Below are 14,639 nucleotides of genomic sequence, written 5' to 3'. Positions count from 1 at the left end.
GATGGCCACCCCCATGCAGCTGTCGCCCTGGCATCCAGGCCCCTTCCAGGACCCCCAGTGGGGCTGCCCTCCTCTGCGAGCCCGGTGCCCCGGCCCACGAACGTGCTCACGGCTCTTCTGCCCTTAAAAAAAATCCTTCCCAGGGCGCCTGGGTGGCGCAGTCGGTTAAGCGTCCGACTTCAGCCAGGTCACGATCTCGCGGTCCGTGAGTTGGAGCCCTGCGTCGGGCTCTGGGCTGATGGCTCAGAGCCTGGAGCCTGTTTCCGATTCTGTGTCTCCCTCTCTCTCTGCCCCTCCCCCGTTCATGCTCTGTCTCTCTCTGTCCCAAAAATAAATAAACGTTGAAAAAAAAAAAAAATCCTTCCCGACTCCACCCCCTTCTTCGGCTACTCTCCGCTGGCCCTTCTCCAAACCTTCCCGCAGGTCTTCCCCAGTGTCCGCGCTCTCGCCTGCCTTCCGAGCACATCTCCGCCAGCGCGGCTGGGCTCCCCACGCCACGCCCTCAAATAGCTCCTCAGACGGGGCGCTCTCTGGGCGCCTGCCGGCGTCCCCTGCCCTTCCTGAGCTTTACTCTGCCGAGGACGCCAGCCTTCCCGGCCTCCCCCGCACCTCCTCCGGCCATCGCCGCTCCGTCTCATTCCTCGACCACCGTCCTAGAAGGCTGGGTGGGGGCCCCAGGGTCAGTTTGGGCGTGCCGTGACCCCCATGCTACCGCTTTCTCCGGGAAACCGTCACCAACGGCAGGCCAGTGAACCCCAATACTCCTCTCCGGCTCATCGGCTGCGCGCGTCTCGCCCCGGCTTCAGGGCCACCTGGTCAAAGGCCCACGCGCATCTCTGTCTAGAGTCCCACGACCCCTTCACGCCGACGCCCTGAACACCCAGCTCCTCACATTCCCTGCGCGCGAGGGCCTCTCCTCGGGTATCCTCCGGCGCTCTTGGTGACGATCGCCACGGCCTCGCCAGCATTAGAAGCGGGGCTCATCTGTGTCGTCCTCCTCGTACCGTCGCTGCCTCACCTCGGGCCTCCCATCGAGGCCCACCACAGGCCACCGGCCGACCCAAGTCCCGTAAGAAATCACTCTGCGCCCTCCAAGGGCAACAGAGGGAGCCGCCTCCAGGGAGAACCGACCATTTCACAGCCCGCGTGCTCCGCTCACAGACAGCGGCAATGCTCCTCACGGCCGCGTCCGAGGGTGCCCACCTCTCACCCACTGCGGTGTGGGAACGCGCGGACTCACCCGCCTGCCTGCTGCTCCGTACACGAGGCACAACGCCTCCGTGCGTTACTTCGCGGTGCCCTCTGCCTGCCACACCTCTTCTCTAACCACCTCCTCCCTCGACCTCTGGGCCGTCGGGACGCCCCGCGAGCTTGGTCACCGCTTAAGCACTAACTAGCCATCCCAGGGCCCAGCAGAAAGCCCGACACGCAGGCAACGTTCAAAAAACTTTGTCCAAGAAAGTAAACGTCGGACTCATCTCTCCGGAGATGAGTCATTACGCGGACTTAACCCAAGGTACTGAATTTTAAGCCCTTAACTTTCTGGACTTACTTGAAGAATTCAGTTTTTTCCTCTTCACTCTTCAATGTTAAACTTTTCAAGAAATTCACAACTTCTAGAAAATCATTCCTAAATGCCAAAGGGAAAAAAAAAAAACATGCAGGATGGCAAATTAGAGAAGGTGTATTCAATACTGAAGCCATAACCACAGACCGGGCTGTAAAAATACTCAAGGAAACATTCTCCTCTGCCAGTTCGAAGACTCCATTATATAGGGGCGCCCGGGTAGCTCAGTTGGTTAAGCATCGGATTCTTGATTTCTGCTCAGGGTCACGATCTTGTGGTTTGTGAGTTCGAGCCTTACGTCAGGCTCTGCGCTGGCAGCACAGCCTGCCTGGGATTCTCTCCTTCCCTCTCCTTCTCTGTGCCCCTCCCCGCCGTGCGCACGCTGTCTCTCTCCAAAAAAATAAATGAACGTTTAAAAAAAAAAAAAACCTCTTAAAAAAAAGAAGACTCTATTATAACTGAGTCGCTCAAGAGACAAATACTGCGAATGAGCCCGTGGAGCATCTGGCGTCTTAAGAAAAGCAAAGAGATGTGCGAAGAGGATTCAGGCTCCGGCACACATGGTGGGCACACCGACGCCCGCCACCTCGGCGGTGTTTTTGCAACCACAGTCACGGGAACCTGCTCTGCCACAGGATGTGGTGAGCGGAGCCGTCCTGGCAGAAATGGAAGCGATGCAGTGAAGCATTGCAAAACAGCCACTGAACCTCAAGGCCACTCTGGTGAGAGCCGTCAAAGGGGCCGGGGAGACCGGCATGTCCGTGCCAGTCACGGGAGGCTCCCCATTTCTCCTGCCGGAAGCCGTGCAGTCATCTCCTCAGCCAGGTGGGGGGGGCGGGAGGGGGGCCTGTGGGCCCCCCGGGGGGAGGGCGGCTTGCATCGAGTCTGGCGGGAGGAGGCTGACAGGCCGGGGGCCGACGCTTCAGCACACGGCCCCACCACATGGCCAGCCACCTGGGGCTCCCCATTTACACCTGCACCCCTTTCCCTCTGGCTTTAGTAGCAGAAGAAAAGCACAAATGTCACAACCGAAGCCTAATCGAGTTCGCGCAGCTGCCTCGGCAAGAGATGCCGGCCCGGGTCCTCCCGCTGGCTTCTCCTCACGGGCAACCGTCAGATTTCAGGAAGGGGGAGCTGGTGTGCGTTGTGGCTTTCTCTCCCAGCTCTGTTTAAAACACAATTCTTGGGGGGCACCTGGAGGGCTCAGTTGGTCAAGCGTCTGACTTCGGCTCTGGTCACGATCTCATGGTTCATGGGTTTGAGCCCTGCGTCAGGGCTCTGTGCCGTGTGCGTGGAGCCCGCTTCGGATCCTCTGTCCCCCTCTCGCTGCCCCTCTCCCACTTGTGTGCTCTTTCTCTCTCAAAAATAAACAAACGTTTAAAAAAAAATACAAAAATACAATTCTTACTAAACAACTCTTTTATCAAACAGTGGAGAGAATCTATTTGCTATGAAGGAGTCTTTGTAGAGACCTTGTATCAAGGTAAGTAAGATATTGCTATGAATCCTCTAAAAGGACACAGAAACACCTTGGTTAAAAGACTCCTGTGACGGGAAAGGTTTTGAACAGTTTCTTTGAAACCAGAGTGGCCAATAAAATCCTAGTAATTATAGTGAAACTACCTGTGCCCCATTTAATAACATGGACCCTAGTCCTATGGGAGAGGTAATTCACCCCCTCGGAGGAGAGCACCGGCTTTCCCTCCGCTCCGGTTTGTCTCAGGCTCTCCAACCGCTGACACGTAAGGATCCTTAGTTTCAAAAGGACAGAACATCAGTTTTGCTACTAAAAGTCATGAATGTGAAATTAACCCGTGCGGAATTTCTGCGGTCACGGAAATGAAGAAAAGGAGGACACGTAATTGAAACTAACCTTGAAGAGAGGTCCAAAACCATCTCTGAATCCAGCGGCAATATTAACCTTATATTGTGCCCCTCCCTCTAAATCGACTTCCTTGCGTTTCCATCACGCATTACCAAACAAACACGACAATCTTCTGCCTGAAGACAAACGAGCTCCTTCCCCCTCCCCCGACAAGAAAACTTTTCAACAGCAACAAACTCCTAGAACACAATGGCAGCAGAAAGGAGCGGCCATGTTTATGAAGTTTCTCGATTACCTGACCGGTGCCACCCACTAGATGCAGCGTGGCTTTTAAGGGCTCTGGCTGTAACTTCCAGACCCAGGCCTTCACCACAGTTAAAGATTTCTAGAACTTCCTGTGGTAGGAACCCAAGAGGCAATCCACTCTCGCCCCCTATCCTCCCATGCGGATGTGACTTGACCTCTCCTATGCCAACAGAAGGGACTGTGTGACCCGGGGGCCCCGAAACCCCACCACGGGACGCGGCACCTGCGAGCGGCCGGGGAAGCCCGCCGGGTGCCCTCACCTGAAGAAGTCATGGGACAGTAAGGTGCGGAGCGGCGGCCGACATGTGGGGATGGGATTCAGCAGGGTTGAGTGCAAGGTCTGTTGGAAGCTGGAGAGAACGTCCGCTGAAACTGAAATCCAGAGGTACAGTTAGTTTCCAAGCCTTCTCCCTCCTTTCAGGACCTCTATAGCTGGAGACTGACGGGAGCAAAAACCAACCTGTAAAAAGCCCAAACAAACAAAGCCCTGGCTGTTGCTAAACAGCTTCCGGCTCACCTGAAGCCACACTCCTTGGCAGGTGTAGAAAATTCATCTGCCAACACATCCAGCCCCACCCCCACGGGCCTCACCTCTGTGTCCTTATCTCCCAGCGGCAGGTGTAACTCAGCTCGGGCCTAGAGGAAGTTTAAGAAGTGGCTGGTCTGAGGGCCTTATGGACCAGGGTTCCTCACCCACAGAACAAGAAAAGTTATCTGAATGACTGTGTTTTCTATTCTCTCCAGGATGGTGCATAATTACCACCATTCTAGACACAGAGGAGTAGTGGGTTCATTCCCCACAGGGCATGCCTTAGGGCCTTAATGGGGTTTAATTCTCAAGTATTCAGGCTGAGACAATTTAGAGCGAGCAGCCGAAGGGTGCTTGTAACTTCAGGATGCTGCAGAAGCCTGGTAAAAGAAGTTGCGTTAGAAGTGCCCAAAGCTTCGGCAAAGTGCGAGCCAGGCCGGGAAGGGGCCTAACGAGGCATGTACCCCCCCCCAGGCCTGTTAACGGGCGGACAACCTAAGGCCTGGGGTGGCTGGACCAGAATGAAGCAGGCCACCAGGCGCGCCATCAAAGAGCTCGAAAGAGAGAAGAAAACAATGTGTTCAGGAGCCTGGGCTCTTCGGGGCAACAAAAGAAAAGGTAATGAGTAAATTACATCAAGAAGAAAACACTCAAAAGGACTTGGAAAGAATAAAGATAAGGAAATGTCCAGCTTGATTCAGATTAAATAAAAAGTGCCGAATCCTCCTCTCTTCTTCAGATCGTTACATATAAATCGATAACAGCACTCATTTACTTGGCTGACTCAATAAGGAACAGAGTCTTTAGACCACAAGTACCAATACCGATTGATAACATTATAACACGTGATATAAACAGAGTCGAAAGTGGTTCCTACTTAAAATTCTTTAAAACTCTGCAAAGAAATCAAAGCTTCTTTCCTCAGGGCTGTTAAGATCTGCCATACACAAGTTATCTGGTAAGCAACAGGTTCCTTACTATGGTCAAAGACTGTGGTCCTCTGAATCACCCAGAACAGGCTGTGAATGACCTTCCTGCTTATTCTGTGGATGTAATAGTGCAACAACTCACCCTGTCCACTTAAGACTGTGAGCAAACTTTCCACCAATGTCCCAAATGAATAGGCATCCCGGGCATGTCCATGTGACTCTGGCAGAGTTGTGAATTCTGGAGACTAAAAGCAGTAAAGATCATTAAACCTAGAGAATCTGCCTTAGAAACCCGATCTACATTTTCTCTGAAGCACTCTCTCCCATTTTTATACTCAAAGCCAACTATAGAGTACCACACACTGGCTTACAGGCTCTTAAAACCATGAGGGAATGCAATTTATCAAAGATTTTAAAATATCAAACAAGGGCCAAAAGAGAAAAAGGGCCTAAATATGATATATGTCTGTGGCTTTCAAAAATATTTTTGACGGCAACCCACATTTTTAAAAATTTTATTATTATTATTATTGTTAGTGGTGGTAGTACACACACACACACACACACACACACACACACATAAATACACATAATGGTAACAAAACTTTTATAAAACAATACTCAGACTTACTGATATTTTCTATTTTATTCCTCCCCCCCCCCCAATAACTGTCAGGACCTCTAACTTGATTTAAAACCCACAAGTCAGTCTGAAAAACACTAGTACATACACATAGTACTGATTTGGAACAACCTGATTTATTTCAAGTCTTAGGTCTATATTCAAGGTTATAGTTGGGTTGGTATTTCCTGTATGGCTCTGGGGATCGTGGTCTGTTTTACGGTAATTGTAAGAAAAAATTTAGAGGGAGCGACGGCCTTCGCGTGTCCTGGTAAATATAATCTTTCTTCACCGGCAGCTGGTGGTGAAGATAAGAAACAAAAACAGAATAGAAAGGTTCATCAACCTAGGGGAGAGATCTGTAGATGGACCTTTGTCAGACAAGATCATTAACGTCAATAATCATGCTTGCGTGCACGTTGGAGCCCTACCTCACGACCGGCGGGCAGACGAGTGGCTTGGGTGCAGCTCAGGGACGGCTAGGGCTGCTGCTTCCCCAGCTCTTAGGGCTTCCAACAGAACACCAAGACCGTGAAATGGGGATGAAGCACCAACCCTGTTCACACGGAGGTATTTAATGGTAACACAGGGGTCTGTACGACCCAAAAATGTACGCAGACTGTCCAGAAAAAGGCTCCCTGCTGTGGTGATAAGATTAATCTCAGACGCCGTCACGGCCAAAGGAATTATGAGGCATCTACAACTTAGCCAAGAAAGAGGGGGCAGACGAAAGGTTCTTTTAAGTTTCATACAAAGAAGCCTTCGTTACAGCTGAAGCATATCATCTTACCATCTCTTCAGGAGGGATAGATGCTGGGTCTCTTACTGACTGAATACTCCTCAGAAACTAGACAGAGAAATAAATTAGGGAAAATAATTCATACACAGGTTTGGTGAACCAATGTCTTACACCAAGTTACAGAAGCAACCAGCAATGCAAAAAGCAGCAATGAAGCCTTCTAACTGACGCACATGTTAAATACACAAACTTAAAATCTCGCTACTTAAAAAATGTGAATACAGTACCTGGCACAGCACGAGGCTCAGCAGAAAACACCTGTAAGTGCCCTTTCCTCTCCCCTGCAGCTGGTTTAGGATGCCCTCTGCTGGTCAGAGGCATCTCTGCACCTGCTTTCCTTATACTGATAATTAGGAATACTTTCACATCCTGCAGAGTTATTAAGGAGTAATAGCCTTTTCTAGCATAGAACAAATCTATCAATAATCTTCCTGCTGAATTAGGTCAATCTTAAGGCCTTCTGCCACATGAGATATAAAAGTTGAGGACCTTGTCAACTACGGAGATAACATCCACAGAACAAGCACATTCATTCACCGATTCAAAGATTAGTTTTCAAGTGCTTCTATGTCCCACACACCACTTAGGGCACTAGGACCACAAAGGGAATACGATACAGTCCCTGCCGCCAGCCAGGTGCTCACAACCTAGAATGTAAACTGAGAACCGCAGTAACAGGTGCTGAGTGCCATATGGAAGCACAGAAGGAGAGACTGATTTCGTTGGGCGGGGGTAGTACCCAGGGGAGGGCTTCACAAAGAGACTGAGCTAGAACACAGACTTCAGCTTCATCTCACATGCCACAGAGAGCCCGTGGGAAGAAAGCATCTCAGCGACAGAAAGGCACACACAGGAAGAAGCGGGTGAAAGGCACCGCCCACCCAAGAGCACAGCTGAGCTGCGTAGACCGGGGTGCGGGTGCGGCCCGAGAGGAGCTCAGTGACTGTAAGTGTAGGTCGAGCTGAAGGCAGGCTCGGGGAGAGCCTGTGAAGGGCCTTACACGCCATGGTAAAGAATTTGGAAGAGAAGTCAAGGAGTGAGTTACAAGCCATTGTACTGAGATGTAAGGTGACTTCTGAAAAGAAAGGGACCACCTGGGGCAGAAATCATCGGAGGAACACCTTTGCGGGGAGAAGGAGCGTCTGACCTCGGCGAGAGCCCATGAAGGTGCGCATTCAACATGGCCCCCTTGTGGAGGCCCCACGAGAGAACGGGGAACCGGACTGAGTCAGTATGCCAACGAGCCAGCACTTTAGTACGGCTACCGTGATGGGACTGGGTTTGTTGTTGTTGTTATTGTTGTTTTTAGAAAGAGCAAGTCTAGTGGCAATGTGCAAAACGATTAAAAACAAGAAATAGAACAGAAAGGTTCATCAACCTAGGAGGGCAACGTGTAGAACCTGGTCAGGCAAAACCATTAAGAGGTACCAGAAGCAGCAACAACACAGCCCACGAGGAGCTGAGATGTTCGCGTCCTAACTCTGGCTGTTAGCACACGATGGAGGGGTTCGGACAACTTGGACGGCTGTTAATGAACATTTCCTGACTACCTAATGCGTGCCAGGCACTATTCCGGGTGGAGATGTAAAAATAAGCCAAAGAGACTCTCGCACCCTCAAGAAGCTCAAATACTGGGAAAGAAATCGGACACACAAAGGTAATTTCAATATTAAACATTAAGTGGTGTCATTAAGGACAGGGTATTATAGGAATAGAAGGGGAGAGCATTTAATTAAAAATCTGACCGAGCCATTTTACCCCTCGGTCTTGAGTTCCCGAGCTACCAATCGAGGAGACGAGAATAAAGGAAGCCTCTGAAAGAATAAACTCCTACAATTCTGTGAATCTGGCATCGACAAAAAAGTCCAGTGTCCAAAGCTAGGATCACCCGAACACCGAAGGAGGGTCCCGAGGTAAGAACCGCCCACTAAAATGCTATCCGATTCCGGGTGCCACAGAGGGCCTGTCCCCTGGCTTACCTCGGGTGTGGCCTGAGGAACTTTGCAGACGGTCTCCATCCCCCCCAGCTTCCAGTGGCCGTCCTCACTCACAAACACAGATGACAGGCAGACGTTGTTGTGTGTCAGGTGCCCCTGGAGAAAAAGAACAGGAAGAGGCTGCCGCTAGAATCTGTGAGGCAGAAGTTCTAAAGAACTAAAAACTGATCGCCGAAAGAAGCTAAGGCAAGTCCGCCCACCTGTGGCATAATAAACGAAGCACAACTTTAAGGAGGGACAAACCGAACAAGCCTGCATATGCATTACGAGGTCGGAGGGAAGGAAAAACGCGATGGACAGGCTTCTGTTCTCTCCCCTGCCCAGTGAGGCAGGTTAATGAAATAAAGGCATGACAGCAGGGCGCAGATTCTGCACGTCCCCGCCTCCAGGCCAGGCAGGAGGGATGGTACGCACACAGGTACACGTCGTCATGGCCCGGAGCGTGTGCCTCCCTTTAAAGGTGAAGTTTATCTTTGCTCCCCTAGGCTGCTGTACTAACTTTCTCCTCTAAATTCTTTCTCACCTACATTCTAGCACGAACCCAGAAATCTTCCCCTGAAATCTTGTCAGGAGGCCTTAAAAATTTCTGCCGGAAAAAGAGGAAAATGGACTAATGGTAAGGCCCACTAGAAATATCTCACAGAGCACAGATGTGACAGAATACGGGACCAGAAAACATAGTACAGTCAAGTAAGTAAGAAGGAAGAAGGCAATGAGAACAGAATTCAAGTACGTGTATGTTTTTTCCCCCAAACTGGAAATCATTTCAGTAGACAAGTGCGTTTTAAATATCCTACTTGCCAGAAAAGTGTGTACATATTTTGATATAAAACATTCCAAGATATATATATCCGTTTTAAAGGAAGGTTCAGAATAGTACGGATGGTATTTTTGCATTTGAGAAATAAAGGAGACCAGGCGTAGGGACATTTGCTTTATGCACACACGGAACATGTCCAGACGACCAGGCTCATCACCGTGGTCGCCCCTGGACGGAGGTGGGGTCCTGGACTCACGGTGGGGGGCTTGCTCTTCCCTCTATGTGCTCCCACACTGTCCAGGCTTTTCACCACGTGCACGCACTTTTTCCAACAAAGAAAATATACCTCCACATGAAGCCCTAACAATTCTTTCATGTTTGTTTGGCTTTTTGTTTTTTTTGTTTTTTTTTTTTGAGACAGAGAGAGACAGAGCATGAGCAGGGGAAGGGCAGAGAGAGAGGGAGACACAGAATCCGAAACAGGCTCCAGGCTCTGAGCCATCAGCACAGAGCCCGACACAGGGCTCGAACTCACAGACTGTGAGATCATGACCTGAGCTGAAATCAGACACTTAACCGACCGAGGCACCCAGGCGCCCCTGCAATTCTTTATATGCATCTTAGACAAGCTTTTAAGAGATGATAAATCCAAAGTGATATTTGGAATCTGTCCCCCATTAATAGGAAAAGTGAAAAAAACCCAAAAACATACACTGAGATGAGTCATATGCAAATGTTTCTAACCTGTGACTGGTCATTTTAATCTTGGAGGACGACCAAAGGCTTTCTTACTTCAGAATGCAAATTCCATTAAGAAACAGCTCCATAATACTGTCCAGAAACAGACCAGAAGTAAACAGAGGAACTACACTTATCCCCATGACAGTGAACCTGACTGCAGTGTTAACAGGCTGGCTCTCAGTGGCACCACCTACTCGAAAAGAAGGGAAAGTCTCTTCTGAAGAAATGGTCATTTCTTTCTTCAAAATCTAAAACGGAACAAAACTCCCGGAAATGCCCACAGCGGCATTAGCGTCAAGGCTTTCTCTCTGTCTTAAGAACAGTCATACAGCTGCAGCTATTTTTAGGGAAAGGCTTACCCCAAACTCGAGGGAGACCATCGTCAAGGGAGTCAAGTTCTAGGAAACACTGCGCAGGGTCAGAGGGCTGACCGCCCGTCCACAAACCATCTGTCTGTGGCACCCCCGTGCCTTCCGACGTGCGGGTTTCCATCAGGAAGCTTCTGAGTCAGAACGGTGCCTTAGGATTTCAACACGTCCCATGACTGCCCCCGCCCCGCCCAACCTGGTCTATACCAGAGCCTATGAGCACACTGCGTGTGGGCCGCTTACTCTGTCGTGAAGGAAGACGAGGGCCAGCAGTACGTCGTAGATGCCGGCACAGACCTCCGCAGAAGACAGCACTTCCAAAGCCACTTCCAGAGGCTGCACTCGCTCGGTGACCAGATGGATCCCATCCGCCTCCACGGTGCATGATAAAAATCTCAGCAGGCAAGGGTGACGAAGTGTCTTCAGATGCTTTAAACACACAAACAGAAGGGATGGTGAAGTTAATGACTCAAGACCAGACTGACGGCAGTTTCACATAAGTCGGGGTGAAAGTCAGAAAACGTATCCTCGTAGTCAAGGTCCTGTCCAGCTCCCCTGCCCCCAAAATTCCAAACAAGGTGAAGGAACATCTGTGACCTGTTCTGACTTTACCAACATTTAAGTCACTCTACGGAGACCTGCAGCTCCCTTAGGGCAGTGTGAGCCCCCCAGGAGCCCAGGCCTCCCAAAGATCACTGCTATCGACTCTGAAGCAGGTGCCCAAAATAATGACCGGAGAACTCGACAAAGCACTCAGATTCTGGAGCGGAGTCAAAATGAGGAGAAGACACATCGTGGGGGTCCACGTCCTGGGTGAGGGATGGCATTTCTCGCAGCTGCGCACCAACGGCGGGCCCCGCTCGCACAGCAGTGCAGCAAACGTGGCTAGAACTCTGACAGAGACCCTGCCACCTTTCCGGCCAGAAGAACGGCGGGAAGGAACCACGGCAAGCCTGAGTCCGAGGACATCCCAGAGGCGAAAGGACTGGAGAAGGAGACGTTCGAGGTGTCTGTCCGCGCACAGGTCTCAGACCAAGTCCTGAACCGACGCGGACAAAGCGGGCCGACACCAGCGCAGCAGAGTTTTGAGAAACGACCTGGGGTCTGAGCACCACGCACAGCAAGAGCGGGTGGAGAGTAGCCGGAAAACTTGAAGCCCGAACCTGAGGGGACTGACGGCCTGCAGTTAAAACCTCAAATACTAGAAACACCAACAATCTCCGGAGGATTAAAACAGAACCAAGAGTCTATGCGACAGGACATTCAAAATGTTCAGTATGCAATCCAAAATGCTCTCACTTAACAACAACAAAAAAAGTGAAAAGACAATCAACAAATATCAACCCCAAAATACACCGGATATTAGAATTATCACAAAGAATTTAAAACAGCATAACCATTATATTATAACCATTCTCCCCTAGAGGTAAAGGAAAACAGTTACAAAATAAATAGAAGTTCTCAGCAGAGAAAGAACTGTTATTTAAAACAAGTGGAAGTTTTATTATTTTTTAAAAATAACTGTTTATTTTTGAGAGAGAAAGAGAAAGAACACGAGCGGGGGGAGGGGCAGAGAGAGAAGGGGACAGAGGATCCCAAGCGGGCTCTGGGTGGACAGCTGACGCAGGGCTCGAACCCACGAACCGTAAGATCATGACGTGAGCCGGAGTCGGACGCTTAACCGACTGAGCCACCCAGGTGCTCCAAAATAAGTAGAAATTTTAGAAAGGAAAAATAAAATATTAGAAACTAATTCAACGAGAGAGAAACAGAGCATGAGCAGGGGAGGGGCAGAGAGAGAGGGAGACACAGAATCCGAAGCAGGCTCCAGGCTCTGAGCTGTCAGTACAGAGCTCGATGCGGGGCTCGAACTCATGAACCGCGAGATCATGACCTGAGCCGAAGTTGGACGCTTAACCGACTGAGCCACCCAGGTGCCCCAACTGTTCTTTTTAAAAATAATCATAGCCTCGGGAACCTATGTGACAAAAACAAAAGGTCTAATGTATATAACTGGACTCCCCCACCCCCCCCCCCAAAAAAAGAATGGGGGCATAAAAATTGTAATGGCTGAGAACTTTCCAAATTCAGCCAAATACTAAAGTTTACAGATTTAAAAAGTTCAATGAACACCAAACAGGAAAAAGCAAAGAAAACCACAGCTGTACATGTTATCATCAAACTGGTGAAGATCAGATAAATAAAAAACCTCAGGAGGCAGCTAGAGGGAGAAGCCTGTGCAACCTGCAGGACACCGAGCAAGGCTTGTAAACCTGTCATCACACTGGGGGGGGGGGGGGGGGCGCATGGAAGACGTCACTTGGGACAAAAACCCTCAATATAATGTTCGGTTTCATCTCATAAATGAGCACTCAGCATGGAACATTCCAAAATACCTTCTGGAAGAATGCGAGCTCCCATGAGAGTCTGGAACACAGTGCTGGTTCAAGGCTTATATCAGTCATTTCAAACTAGCCTATTAGGTGAGACCACAGGAGAATCTTCTGAGGAAATGAATTTGCCCAGTTTCTTTTCTTTTCTTGTAATACTCCCAAACTTTGACAACTCTAGGAATAGCTCCAGTAGGATTTCTTGTTTGTTTTTAAGAAGAAAGCTGTTACCCTCCCTGAGTCACTCTAATAACAAATAATTAAGAAAACTCTTGGGGTGCCTGGGTGGCTCAGTGGGTTAAGTGTCAACTCTTTGTTTCAACTCATGATCTCACTGTTTGTGGGTTCGAGCCCCACATCAGGCTCTGAGCTGACAGTGCAAAGCCTGCTCGGGATTCTCTCTCTCTCTCTCTCTAAATAAATACATACATACATACTTAGAAAATTCTTTAATTCTTAAACTAATAGTTTAAATATGAACTATTAATTAGTACATATAGACGCAAATACAACAAAGACCCAGATGAGCCAAGAGTCATGCTAGCAAGTTGGCTGAATGTCTGAGCTTAAGTGGACAGAACTGCTTGCAAGGGTCTTTGGAACTATGGTTTCTGAATAAAATTATGCAACCTCTTTCATATTTTTTTCATTTTAAGAATCATCTCAAGTAATCTGCAAACCCAGCATGGAACACTTTTGAGTTTTTACTTTTGCCTGTTCAGGAAAAATTATTCATTCAGCTTTTATTTCTTAAGACTCTATTTTCCTTTGGTTGTACGTAAAAAAGTTTTATGCTTCTAGTAGTCAGGGCAGACTAGTAAGTCAGAAGAAATATCACCGGGCTGAGTACTGGCATTAAATACAGAGTCAGTAAATTTCACCTAATTAATACATGAAATAATAAATTGCAATCTGCTTATTTTTTTAACCCTACATTCCCAGGAAAATTCTCAGTCCAAAGTGACTTGTGTGTTTAATAAAGGCAGAAAGGAATAACTCATAGCGTGATTCTGAACACGGCACTTAACTGGCCGAGAACGTCATGTGTCTCTCCCCTTCAGCACACACGATATTTTGCATAAATTATGCATACAGACTCACAGGGAAATCAGCAATTACGAATCAAATAGAAACACTTCTTGGGGGCGCCTGGGTGGCGCAGTCGGTTAAACGTCCGACTTCAGCCAGGTCACGATCTCGCGGTCCGTGAGTTCGAGCCCCGCGTCAGGCTCTGGGCTGATGGCTCAGAGCCTGGAGCCTGTTTCCGATTCTGTGTCTCCCTCTCTCTCTGCCCCTCCCCCGTTCATGCTCTGTCTCTCTCTGTCCCAAAAATAAATAAACGTTGAAAAAAAAAATTTAAAAATAAATAAATAAATTAAAAAAAAAAAAAAAAAAAAAAAAAGAAACACTTCTTGACTCAAGATTCTGTTGCTCCAGAACAGAGGGGGTGACAAGATGTGACTGGGAGATGTTCTCAGTGAGCATCGACCAAAGAGCAACGGCTCTTGTGGTGGAGGGAGGCGGCTTTGTGGAAGGAGTCCCCTTTGTGGAGGGGCCGAAAGTACCTGCCCCTGCGTCATCACATCCCCGTTCCGCCCATTCTGCTCCAGGCGAATCCTCTCAGACAGAGGATTCCGAGCAAGGACTTTTATCGTTCAACAGGAGCAGCACTGGATAACCTGTCAACATCTGTACTTATCCAGGCCCACACAGAGACATTAGGTGTGAGAGTCAAGTCGTGAATATAAACTACGTCTACTTTTTAGGACAGGTTAGGACGCAGCTATCCAGAGAATTAATTCAAGC

At 49.0% G+C, this 14,639-nt stretch overlaps 1 protein-coding gene across 10 annotated transcripts in view; it reads right to left on the bottom strand.

Moving 5' to 3' along the window:
* Window positions 1–14,639, bottom strand: part of SCYL3 (SCY1 like pseudokinase 3) — a 43,041-nt gene that overhangs the window by 19,014 nt on the left and 9,388 nt on the right. For 9 of the 10 annotated variants that reach the window (XM_086693568.1, XM_086693570.1, XM_086693561.1 and 6 more), the window contains 6 exons: window positions 10,687–10,872; window positions 8,557–8,670; window positions 6,569–6,625; window positions 5,299–5,401; window positions 3,959–4,070; window positions 1,553–1,630 (listed from right to left, as the gene is read on the bottom strand). In XM_086693568.1, the coding sequence (XP_086549694.1) occupies window positions 1,553–1,630; window positions 3,959–4,070; window positions 5,299–5,401; window positions 6,569–6,625; window positions 8,557–8,670; window positions 10,687–10,872 (650 nt within the window). The remainder of the gene's footprint in view (window positions 1–1,552; window positions 1,631–3,958; window positions 4,071–5,298; window positions 5,402–6,568; window positions 6,626–8,556; window positions 8,671–10,686; window positions 10,873–14,639) is intronic. The other variant, XM_086693571.1, reaches the window with a different exon arrangement.

Source organism: Puma concolor, chromosome E4 (genome assembly GCF_028749965.1).
Source record: "Puma concolor isolate L17-30 chromosome E4, mPumCon1.1.hap2, whole genome shotgun sequence".
Classification (NCBI taxonomy): Eukaryota; Metazoa; Chordata; class Mammalia; order Carnivora; family Felidae; genus Puma; species Puma concolor.
The sequence above is the reverse complement of the archived record's forward strand: the minus strand, read 5'-3'. Positions and strand labels throughout refer to the sequence as shown.